Below are 13,487 nucleotides of genomic sequence, written 5' to 3' on the forward strand. Positions count from 1 at the left end.
TAATTCCACCAAACTTTTATGTTCTTTAATCAACTTTCTATTTCTTCATCTAAAATTGTGCATGGCAGTGTTCTGTTCTATTTCTTTTTTATCTTAAACACTCCATCGCAGGGTTGGTCGCACTAGTATTATATACATGAATAACGTTCGCACACATACCGTGCTAATTTCCTGTGTACATAGCACAAAATCCATCTCAAACCTTGCACAAGACCCCTTCTATATTACATCGACATAAAGCCAAACCTCTACTTGTTTCTACCAAGGAGAATGTTATACATGCTTTTGATACATCCACCCCTTATGGGTAGTGAATTCGGCCATTCAAGTACCAAAGATCACAAACAAACTCCATTTTTCATGGACATGAACTGCCTTCACCAATTAAAGCTGATGGCCTCAAAATGAAGATTATTTACTAAACCAGATGAGCAAATGGTTGCAACCTCATGACGCATCTCTTTGGGGCCAGAAACTAAGACTCCAATGTTAGATCCTTCACACTCCAGTAGCATCCCTGTATGAAAGAGATAAGACCAATTTAAGCATAGTGATTGTTGGAAATTAAGATTTTCATGACAGAATGTTAGAATATTTTCTGGAATTAGGCATAAATATTTATAGATGAATATCATCTTCATTTGATCAAGATGAAACACTGATAGGAAATGGGGCTAATTTGATCAAGATCATCTCCTAGAACATCAAACCAGGGCCAACTTCCCATCACTAATCAATCTCAATCAGACGGTAGTAAAATTTAGGTGTTTTTTAACCTGGAAAAGAATGCTTTCCTGGAGCGGAACTCAAAATATTATCGATAGAGTGAAGGAACCAAGAGGACTGGACGCCTTGCCTCGAGAAACATAGAAATGAGAAATAAAATAAGAAAAAAACATAGAGCTTGAAGACCTGAATTCTCTAATGTGCTATTCTCCCCATAAGAGAGATAGAAGCAAATACATAAACAAAGAAGATTTAGTCTCTTAAATCACTTATGCACTCCTCACTTGGTCAAAAAACTACCTAATGAACCATAGTTAAAAATTCTCCGAAAAATGAAATATTTTTAAAAGAATCCCAACTATTTCAAATATTTATCATTTTTCAAATTAATTGTGAATTTTAAGAATTAAATACGAATTTGACTAGTATTCATCATTATACAATTTGTAAATCTAGTGAAATTTTCAAAATTATTGGAAAAAAGTTGTACTGAAAAATAAACTCACATGCTTCTTGCAAACACATGCACTTCGCTATCCTTGTATGCTTTATGTTGAGTTTTATTTAGAAAAATATGTGTCTATATATAATAAATATATGAATTTTAGATAGAAAAATACACCCTTTTTCCATTTACCCGAATTTTTCTAACATGTGTTAAAGTATAAAAGATTAAATAATGCCTTCTCCAACGGCTTAAGCTTTTGGAGTTCTTGTTCATTTCACATGGTCTCAGAGCGAAGGTCTTGGGTTTAAAACTCCTTGATATATATTAAAAATCCACATGTAATGGCCAACCCAAAAGAGGTGCCACATGTGCCACGTGTAGGCCAACCCTAAAAAGAGGGGCCACATGTGAGGGGGAGTGTTAAAGTACAAAAGATTAAATAACTCCTCCAACGGCATAAGCTTTTGGAGTAATTGGTTGTTTCACAATTTGACTGAGACTCTGTTTCTTATGTGTAAAAGTGGGCAACATAAAACAAATTTTACATCCATTTTACGTTGAAAGAAACGGAGCCTAAGCAAATTATTCCCAAATCCAGTAACTATGATCAAGATCAAGAGGAAAAGTTGCTTACTTTTGAGATTAGGCCTCGCACCAAAGTGCACCTTGCTGTTTTGAGTAAGGGAATGGTGAGGGAGACTCTCGATCTCTCTATCGGCATTGTAGAACCATGAACTTGGTGATGTTGTCGGCGTCGCCACATCCATGTTCTGAATCTGCTTTCCTGCCATGTCGTTTTGTTTCTTCGTCCATAAGGTCACTGCACTTGCTGTGACAACTATGCTGATACAGATGAATAGCATGTTAAGAAGGGCCTTCGCCGAATAAGAGTAGACATTGTTCGTGTTGTGATCAATGGGATATATATAATAATGTGTGAGAAGTCCCAGCAAAATGAGGAACATGGCGAAGGAAGTCGAGATTATAATGCCTAGCCAAAGCCAGCTGTTGGGGCCTAAGACCATGGAGATCGGGGCATCCGATGGGCTTGGCTTGAACCAGATGGTTCGAAGGAGCTTCTGGGTGTCCATGGTGGTGGGCACCTTATCTCTAGTAACGAAGACCTCGAGCCTGAGCTGAATGCGCGATATGTCGGAGTGGGTGCCGGTGATAGGGAGGAGGAGGTCGAGCATGGTGACATCGACGTAGTTCTTGAAGACACAAATTAGGTGAACCCCCGGAATTGGGCATCCTGACATGGTGCTCCTAAAGATGAGCTCTCTGATTATGGAGATAAATGGAGTGATACCGCTGCCTCCGCTTACCATCACTAGTGCCTCATGTCTGCATTATGAAAAATTCCTTTTTCCATTAGTAAAACCTTTATGAATGAATCATTGCTTAAAAAAACTCCAGAAGTCGATTATTGAATCGCCCGATTGTACTCTATTTTACATTAGCTGATTTTCATCCAAGTCCCAGTTTTACCCTAGAAAGTCAATCAAGAACTCCTTTTGACTCACCCTAGTTAATGAAAAGTTGATTGTGTCAAGCATTGCTTGGGCTCTAGCCGAGTTTGAGTTTCTAAACATTGGGTTGAACTATTAGACAAGTGATTTTGACAAGGCATCGACCCGATAATGAAAGATGTTTGCTAAATACCTCAATTAAGAAGCCCTAGTGTAGGCATGACCTAAAATACCACTAAAAGATCATCCCAAGCAATAAACGTCGTTCTTGAAAGTTTGAACAAATGCTCAATAAATTTAGTTTGAATAATTGTTTACTTATTGTTGATTGCCGAAGTGAAATTCTTTTAAAGGAGAGATTGTGGATCTTGTTTTTCTTCATAGCAGGATTGTTAGAGAATCTAGTGTCGCACATTGTTGGGAGATTTGGGTTATCGTGGGTCTTTCCAGAGCCAGTGTCACATTCTTGGGAGTTTTGGCTCGTTATTGACCATTGTGCCTTATCTGTAGAGGTAGGAAACACGGAGGATCATATTTTTCTTCATTGCAGGAATGCCAGATAGATCTGGTGTCGCATTCTTGGGAGATTTGGGTCATCGTGGGTGATTCTAGAGCGGTTAGTCAATTTCATAGCATGTGGGTTTTTCAACCCATGGAAGAGTAAGGAGGAGGATTTTATGGAGAGTGGTGTTATTGGCTTCGATATGGGTTATTTAGAAGCAAAAATGATCGTAGCTTTAGAGGGACGTTGGTAAAAAATCTCATAATGTTTATATATTAAAGTCTTATTGCTCCAAATCCTTCTCAGTTTGAGGATCGTTTCTAGTATTGACCTATGGAGATGCTGGAGTGAGATTTATGACACTGGATGATAACAATGATGCCCATTCTCCTTGGTGGTCCCCACCTGATCATGGGTTGTTGAAGCTCAACTTCGATGTATCGAGCTTTGTTAGGCAATCCGGGACCTACTAGTGTTGGAGGAGTACTTAGAGATGATTGGACGATGACCAAATGGGCCTTCTCTGGCGCCATTGGAATCACGGATTACAATGAAATGGAACTGAGAGCTGTCTTGTAACGCATCAATATTGCTGATGCGAGGGATTTAAGTAAGTTGATAGTAGTAGAGTTAGACTTATTAAATGTTATCAGATAGATAGACGATAGCCACCCTACCATGGAAATTTGCTGATATAGGAGATGAGATCCAGGAGCTAGCGAATAACAGATTTCCAGATCTGCTTTCAGCATGTGAAGAGATCGGCAAAGTATGACACGGACAGACTGGCCCAGGCCAGTGTTGCTAGTCTTTGGAGATTTTTTATTTTCCTCCCCCTTGACTCCTTGAGGGCTTTTGTATCTTGTTCTTCATATATTTTCTGTTTTCCTTTTCTTGCTCTAACCATCTCGGTCGGGGTTTCTCGCCCTTGTCTTTCATTTTTGTTTTATTAAACTCTTCTTACCATTCAAAACATGTGTAATGATCACACAACCCTGCATCGATGGTATGCAATTTGATGTGTTGGATGTGTTTTAAACCTTCTAAATGAGAAAATTGAAGCAATTCCATTGTTAGATTATTCAATTTTTTGTGCAAACCTAAAGAAGTTGGCAGAAGTAGGCCCATAAGGCCCTTCAATGGAAACATTAAGATGATCAATGGGAGCGGGAGATGAAAGCGTCTGGTAAAGCTTCTGTGACCAACTTCCTGCGCTCTTGATTATGACACTAAGCCTTTCTGGCTCCATGTTGCAATTGGAACTCACAGTGAAAGGATGCCACTGGAAAGAAGACAGTATTGGAATGCTGATAAACATGATGCTAGTCGGATTACAGAAGAAACCTGCAAAAAAAAAAAAATGTATGATTCATCAATTAAAAGGCAAATCAATCATCTTCAACTATGTTATTTGATCCTAGCCTCACCAGGGCTCTTTGAGAAGTTAAGCTCAACTGTTTCACAAGGTAAGAGGCGGGCGAAAACCAGTCGAACCCTTTGTCGTGATTGTAAGAACCTTAAGTATCGGTCGATCAAGAAGAGATAAACACCAGGAAAAATGATGCAAAAGAATTGAATTCCTATATGCAAAGGCGTAAAAGAATAGGAAGATAATATAGAGTTGGTGGGTGTAGAAGAACAACTCGAACGTTCTACGCCTTATGCGGGGAAACACCGTTACAGTGAAATCTGTAAGTTTTTAACTTTTAATTTACCATTTGAATTAAGAAAAAAAGATTTGAATTTAGATTTCAATCACCAATGAAAAAAATTCTTTGGCTAGGTGAAAATGAAGAAAATTTAGAAGGATTGGACTTATGTTTGGAAAAAAAAAAGGTATTTTAAATTTCTAATAACAAGCTAGTTTACTTAGTGTTGTATGGCAAGAAAATTTGGAATGTATTGTTTGACAGTAAAATCCTTTTAAGTTTATAGTCGTTGGAAATCTAGTAAATTGGAGAAGTAAGAACTAAGAAGTGGTAGATCCAGTGCTGAATTAGAGTATTGGTACCTAGTGCATGGTTTATTTTAGTTATTTTGGCACAAAAATCTCTTGCATGAGTTGGGATTCAACATAGAAGTCATATGAGTTTGTATTGTGACAATAATCAGTTGTGATTTTCAAAAAAGAAAAAAAAAGCAAGGGATTTGCTAGGGGTCTTTGCAAAAGGCATTTCGCAAATGATGACAAAATCTGCTGAAAAGTGAGCCTCTGTGGCTGCTCCGAGATGCGACAGACCATCCGCGAAATGCCTTTTGTGATGGCCCCTAGCAAATCCCAAAAACAATATAAATCGGTTAAGAAATGGCTTTGAAAAATAATCTGTTTTATTTTTCCTACCTGAGCCATGTTGTTGGTCAAAGCCCAATACGCGAAAAATAACAAGCCATGTGCAGTGAAGAAGGTCATGGCCATATGCCCAAGCCATATGTGGTACTTAATGCTGCCCTCCGATGTAAGCCCAAGGAGCGGCAAAATCGATGATCCTCGGGCCACCGGAAAGAAGAGAAAGGCACAACAGATGTTCCCAAGAAACCCAAGGTAGAAACCAGTGCTTTTCAGCTTCCTTTCCCACCTGCACATACCAACCATCATACTTCAGCATAAGATATGAGTATATATCAAGGGAATTGATATATTGTTTGAATATATCAGATTGAATCTGGTAAGATCTGATCGTTGGATCATTAGGGTGTTAGATTAGGTTACCTATCGGACCGACCCCGAGGGTAGCACCCAAAAAAACAGCAGCAGTAAAATACTGTTGTGAAGGAGTAGAGGGCTAGAGGAGGGTGTTTGGAGGTTGGCACCCCATGATGGTGGCGAGTGGATGGTTAGATGGGCTGTCAGCAAGACTAAGATGTTGCTAGTGTTGTGGATAACTTCTAGTAACTTTCAAGAATTTAGTATAATGATGTTTGCAGCCCTGAATTTTAAAAACACTGACTTTTTTTTTAATATTTAATTTTGTAAATATTATCAATTAATAGAACTAGTTAAGAATTAAGAGCAACTCTCCATGGTGGATTTGGATAATACAGTGATAATTAGAGTTCTAGACTGACTCAATGAGTGCACTTGCACTAAACTGCATCTCCAAAATTCTTACATAATAGGGGGGGAGATTCACTACGCTCACCTCGTCCACCTCAATACCCTGCTCTTTCCGTTGCATCTCTCTCACTCATTTCACCAAACATCAGTTGTACTTTCTAATGATCTACCTCATAACCACTTCTCTCTCTCTCTCTCTCTCTCTCTCTCTCTCTCTCTCTCTCTCTCTCTCTCTCATACATCCAATGATCTACCTCATTCCCTGCTCTTTCCATTGCATCTCTCACACATTTTATCAAACATCAGTCGAGCATCCGAATGATGTGCCTAAATCCCTGCTTCTGAAATGCATCTCGGGTTGGGGTGGGTTGAACTCGGGTCAGGTCGGGTTTACGTTGGAAGAAGGGGTTCCACGGGTCAGGTCGGGTTGAACCTCGTCGGGTTAAAAATCAGATCGAGGAGGTCCGGAGACGAGACCTGCTTTTTCAATCCAGGATTTAATAATCTTTGAAAGTAGGAGAGATTTTTAGATTTTTAAATCCTGGATTTTAAGTAATTGTTGGATTATAAAATCCAGAATTTTTGCTATCCAAACAAAACTATGAAACTAAAACCTGGATTTTATAGTCTTGGATTGTAAAATCCATAAATCCAAACGGCTCGTAATAATCCAACAGTCGCATCTTATCAGATTTAATATGATTTATTATGACAGAGATTTAATATGGTGCATGCGCTGAAGTCCTATAATTTTTCAGAAAGTGTTGTGGTGCCCACTTTGTAGAGTAGTCCAAATCATTCATTTGTTAGGCCGCGACATAAATAGTTTGTACCGGATAAATTAGACATGACGAGGGCCGTATAAACACGTACCCATCATCCCATCCTTGATATTTGACCCAACACCAGCTCAAGAGTCGTACCACCTTTACATGTTTATAAGGCCTTTCATCATATAATTTCTCGGTTGTACCCAGCAAATCATCTCCATATTTAGGATGATCTTAACCGTCTAATCTATAGAGGTTAGGATGTTGTGGCCCAACAACTGAACGGTTTGGATTATCCAACGAAGTGGATCCCTTAGTACTTTTCGAAAAATACTCGACTTCGACTTCACGGGTGCACCATATGAAATCTCTATTGTAACATATTTCCACCCTATTTTGCTCGTCTTTTCTTGAAAAATGACTTCATTTTGTGGAAAAGCTAAATTATAAGAGGGTGAAAAATGCAAGTACTAATGAAAAGACAAACAAGAGGGGGTGGAAATATCATTTCTGGTGTATCAAAACCAAGTGGAGCGAATACTGTACTTTTTATCGTGGCTGTGGGAAATTCCCTTGTTGATTTTGGAGAAGCTGACGGTGAGATAAGTGGAGAAGGACCAGATGAGGAGTGCAATAAACATGGAGATAAAGGCCAGCTCCATTGCAGAAACAACTCCAAGAGGACCTTTCACTATAACAGGTCGTTTCCATGAGGCCAGACGATGACTTTTACTGCTGCTGCAAAAAGAACATGTGCAAGTATAAAATCTTTCAATCAATATCTTTCCATTATAGAACAGAAAAAAATGAGGTGGGTTCATCACACACACACACAGAGAGGGAGAGAGAGAGAGTTGGGTGTTAAAAACTTAAAACCCACTGGCTCTTCTATGAGTGTGGGTTCCACGCAAAAGCAAATATCCCACATAGGATAAGTAAAAGGATGTGGATGGGCTTATAAGGATTTGGGCACCCTTCCCTTAACTGCTAGATTTTAAGGGTGAGTTCAACCCGGGTCCTATGTCCTAACAAGTGGTATCAAAGATGGGGCATGATAACTCTAGTGTCTCCGAAGACGGAAAATGCCCTTGGGAAAAAAAGGCTCTCTATGAGTGTAGACATTCTCAATAATTTATTTAAAAGATATTCATGAAGAGGATTTATCAAGTGCAACTTGTTTGCTACATGTTAGAGTGTGACTCCGATGTATTTGAACCATTGATTGTCTGCTCATTGATCTCAGCTGTCTATCATTGGTGGCGCGAAAATTGTACAGATGATCAAATAATCAAAATAAAAAGAGATTTTTGCCTATGAATCCCTAATCTATGAAAAATATATACCAATTAGTTATTAAGAAAGATTTAGCCAAATAGTTTAACCATGTAAGAAGCATGGCCAACGAAGTTCCCAAATGTTACTTATCTTTAACAGAAATTAGATAATAAACTCTTTTTTACCAATGTATCCTTCAATTAAACTCTAAATGCATCATTGTTTTGCCCCAAAATTTTTGTTTTGTATTTGTGTGAAACTGCAATTTTTTCAAAGGTATTTTCGAAAGAAAGTTTGATGTAGGAGACGTTTTGAAGATGTTTATCAAAAAGTTAAACTTGTTGGCCATTTCATAATTGAATTAATTGGGAAATATTTTGAAGTATATATCAGTTAGGATTCTGCCGTCGAAGCCATTGCTTTGATGCAATGGATGAGAGGAACCATTGAATAGACCTCCATTTTCGATGATGTCCAATACCTAAAGAGTTACACCAGCTCATAGTGTGATATACAGTTGTACCGAATCATTCATCGTTCGAGTAATTTACACAAAAGAGGGCACCACTTCCGCAATATATACAAACCTTTCCATGTAATTGCCACCTTTCTTTCCCAAATGAAGATACACACAACCTAGTGCAGCAATGAATAGGATAGGGAATGTGTGTAACAACATGTTTGCACCTATAATAGCAGAAAAAACAGTAAGTAAAATGAATGGAGATAAATTTGAAACATAAATAAACAAAGTTTTCGTGAATAGAGAGTTGGGTGAAAAGCCTAACATTGTGTTCCGAAATACTTCGAATCTGTTCTCATTCTTATGTTGAGCAACCAGTTATTCCTCCACAGATTTGTGGGTGCCAGAACCCAAACCATCAATAATCCAAGGAAGCACAGCCCCAACAGCAATCTCATTGCTGCAGTAAGGATCCCTTTTTCTTGAGTAGAAACAGATCCTTTCATCTCTACCAGTTCTTCAGGAATGAAGACTAGAACTGGCTATTATAGAGACTAGTTTAAATAAGAATAACCATTGTTTAAAACATTCATGAGCCACCCTCGCCATATTACAGTCATATGGTTTACACACTCCCACACACTCCCCACCCACACAAACATGTGCAGGCGCACACACGATCGAACGCACACTCACTCACACACATGCACATAGGGATAAACATAGAAAGAGATCATGAGAAGAAGGGAAAGAGATAAACCTAGTCTAATTCACTTGCCTAATCTAACCCAACTACTCAATATAGCCCAATCAAATCAAATCTGAGGAGATTTGATCTTAATCTGATTTTACTCTCTAATACAACTCAACTCAACAAAGCCTTTGTCCCAAACTAGTTGGGGTCGGCTAAATGAATCCTTTAGAAAAATTTCATAAGATGAAAGGAATCTACCCGGCTCTAATCCTGGCTCTGGTTGGGTTCTTCTACATGGATCATTTTCTTCCATCCTATCCTATCCAAGGTCATGATCTCTATTATGTTCTAGCTATCAAGTCTAGTTATCCATCAATACCCTTGATTGGCGGTTCCTATCTCCATAGATAGGAATCACGTAGGATCATTTGTTCATCAACATCCCCGGCAAACGAAACAGGCAAGGTCGTATATTTGTTCTGAAAGGTCAAAAATAGTGTTACAAACCTAAATCGGTCCGCAACATATTTGATCTCCTTAGAGGGAAGATCAGCCTCTTGATTCACTTCGAGGAAAGGATCAGTCCTCCTTTGTGCACACAAACGCACTTCCTCGAATAATATTCTTCATTTTTAATTTAAGAAAGGCTAGTACATGTTATTTATAGAAAAACCCTAATCTAGATGACCCTTATCTATCAAAGTTTAACCATACTAAACAACTAAAGTGAAAATAAGAAAATAACACATATCTAAATAGATTTATTTAAGCCAAGTGGGGCCAGATAAGCACGTAACAAATAGTTTCAATCCTAGTGGTTAAGTGAGAATGCAGCCTGATCAGAACTCAGCAAAAACCCAATATCAAGTAGGTGTAAATAGATTTATTTGCAATCTGCTCATGAACAAGATAAAAGTCAATCTCCATGTGTTTGGTGCAGTCATGAAAAACTGAGTTAGCGGTCAATTAAATGACACCAATATTGTCACTCCACAGGATTGGGTCAAGTAAATATCTCTTTCTTCCTTTAGGCAAATTAGATTTCCAAAATAATTAATTAATTTAGTAAATCACTTTACACACACCACTATAGAATATGCACGTGAGTGAATACACCAATGCTAATATGTATATCCCCAGACATGTATAATTTTATATATATATATATATATATATATATATATATATATATATATAGAGAGAGAGAGAGAGAGAGAGAGAGAGAGAGAGAGAGAGAGAAAACGGTTCCTACACACATGTGTAGATAAGTTATCTACACACTAGCTTAAAATACAGTGGGGGCCACATTATTTGGGTGATCCAAACCATTCATTTTTAAGGCCCTCACATAGATAGGGTGTCCACAAAAAATGAGATCCATAGGATCATCCTAACCATTCGAACTGTGGAGGCAAAAAATGGACTAAATTGTGAAGGTTTAAAGACATCCATTTTACCTCCACAAATCGTAGGGTTGGGATGATCCTATGGATCTGATTTTTTGTAGACACCCTATCTACGTGAGGGCCTTTAAAATGGATGGCTTGGATCACCCAAACAATGTGGGCCCCCACTGTATTGGAAGCTAGTGTGTAGAGAACTCTCTACACATATGTGTAGGAACCGTTTTCTCATATATATATATATATATATATATATATATATATATATATATATATATATATATATATATATATATGTCTCATGCACTCACTAAATTTGAGACCCGAATTCTCAAAAAATCTGATTGGTCAAGCGAGTTATGAGCGGGATTGTCACAAGGATCCATGACTCATCCTACAGGGCTCGAACTGTGCCATTGTGACCAAGCTCTGTATTCCCACTATGATCGCACCTAGGCAAGTGACAGTCCCCGTCAGAGCATTGCCCTAAAGATAAATATCAGATTATCAAATTACCCTTTCATCAGATTTTCATGTGCATATCTTTCCTCTACTCCTCATTGATGTTACAAATGGGGTGTACATGTAGTGTATGTTGAAGTAGAAATGATTAAATAACACCCAACTCTAAAAGCTTAAGCTTTGGGAGTAATTGGTTGTTTCACAATGTTGAACTGAAATCATCATTTTTTAGATCCATCAAACAAATGATTTTAAGCTCTCATTTCTTACTATGTCAACTTTTACCTCGTAAAAACTTAGTCATAAAAGCAAATCTATATATAATAAAGAGGAAGGGAGGTTTACTATTCACCACTGATGTGGCAGCCCTCCCTTCCTTCCTCAAATCTACGTGGCCAATGAATTTCCTAGCATATACAAAATAGAAAAATAATTACCGGGTTACTTATTCCAAACGCCACACTATAAATTCTCCACGAAATCTTCTAAAATCTTCTCCACGATTTTCGGGCTTCCCATTGATATTCCACGATTTTCATGTACAATACACTAGTGTGACACCCGTGCGATGCACGTGGGCGATCCAAATAACTGAAAGTAAAGAAGATGACAGGCTGAACTGGTCAATGCAGGTAGGAGACAGAATGTAATGGCATTACAATACTCTTGTAGTACCAAACTTCTAATGTCCAACCGGTGAATAAACAAATCCATTATTCACCTGCATGTAGGTTATGTGATTGCTACCTAAAGCTTTACTTTTAACACATTTATATGGCCTATCTTGTAAACTCGATGCTAACGGCAGTGAAATTGTCCATTTTAGTTAATACACGCATATGATGTTTCCATTTTACAAATGCTTGGGATTTTAAAAATGGTACATGCATTCCCTACTTGAAGTTGATTCAATTTTGCCAAAAGAAAAACTTTTTATTGTAATAGATTCCTCTCATTAATCACGTCTGAAACCTTCAAAAATATTATTATCCCTCTACATATGGTATTCATCACCATTCCCAAAAATAATCAATAAAAAGCTAATATCTCTAGAACAATAAAATACCACAAACTAACGGAGTGAGATATATTTGTTCTAGAATATAAATCAATGTTATGCAGTAGGTAGTCCAATTCTGGGGAGAAGCACACCTTTGAAAAAGGAATGAATGGTCCACACAATTAATTTGCATTATATAATCAATGAAAGACACTGATCAAATATTTAGGAAAGCATAGTCAGAGGAAATAATAATGTTCCTGTTAAGCTTTATGCTGGAGCAGAGTTAGAAAAGAAATAGAATAAATCAAATGCAACATTTGGATGGCAAAGTAACATACATAAAGGCTAAATCGTATTTTGGCTCAAGTGTTTGTATTCAGCAATAGCAAAGGGCATTGATAAACCCAAAAAAAAAAAATCAAAGGCAAAATTTAGATGCAAACCTTTGTGAGCATCTATGCTTGCCAATATTCAGAGGAAATCCATTTGAGTACTATATATATTCTATTGTTCTATATACTTTCATGGCCTAATGGAATTGTAGGCTCTATTGGGTACTTCAATCAATAAAAAACAAATCAGGTACATGCCAATTTATTAATTAAAGGCACACACTACTACCACATTCAAGTAAGATCAAAAGCCAAAGGGCACCATGAATGAAATAGCATGAGCAGGAAATAAGAGAAAGTGTTTATGTAGGGATACTACTTGGAAGTTCAAATGCTTCAACTTAATAGACACGGCATTGCAACCCAAGTTAATAAGTGCAATATCTGAGCATAACCCATGCAATAGATTGACAATAATGTTAGAATAGCTCATGTTTTATGCATGATTGAAATGATGAAACAAACTTAGACACATCCAAATGTCCTAGCTAATTTGGGGTCAAGATATGTTGTGTTGAACTATATATCTATAGTTTTTGGTGGCTACCACCAGGATTAACTCATCAATAAAATAAAGAATATATGACTAAATCACCACTGCTGAAATGTAGGCATGTATTGTAATTAGACCCATCAATCAAATTGGCCCAAATGTGGAATCTTAGATGGAAAACGTGAACCAATTGGACATTCTAATTGTCAATTGAGTGACCCAGAAATAGATGGTCAAAGTGCAAAATAAATGAATGCAAAATCTGGGAAGTTCCCGTTAAGCTTTATGTAGGAGCAGAGTCAGAAGAGAAATAGAATAAATCAAATGCAACA

The 13,487-nt window shown here is 37.6% G+C and overlaps 1 protein-coding gene across 1 annotated transcript; it reads right to left on the reverse strand.

Moving 5' to 3' along the window:
- Window positions 1-323: 323 nt before the first annotated feature.
- On the reverse strand, window positions 324-4,484 carry LOC143887843 (ferric reduction oxidase 2-like). Its single transcript, XM_077392059.1, has 3 exons — window positions 4,246-4,484; window positions 1,809-2,518; window positions 324-517 (listed from the first exon to the last, which is right to left on the reverse strand). Exons 1-3 carry the CDS (start codon window positions 4,461-4,463, stop codon window positions 378-380), a joined length of 1,068 nt encoding a protein of 355 aa, XP_077248174.1. The 5' UTR covers window positions 4,464-4,484; the 3' UTR covers window positions 324-377.
- Between the last annotated feature and the right edge of the window lie 9,003 nt (window positions 4,485-13,487).

This window comes from Tasmannia lanceolata, unplaced genomic scaffold (assembly GCF_043159265.1).
Source record: "Tasmannia lanceolata isolate RefF3 unplaced genomic scaffold, GAP_Taslan_0.1 ptg000012l, whole genome shotgun sequence".
Taxonomy (NCBI): domain Eukaryota; kingdom Viridiplantae; phylum Streptophyta; class Magnoliopsida; order Canellales; family Winteraceae; genus Tasmannia; species Tasmannia lanceolata.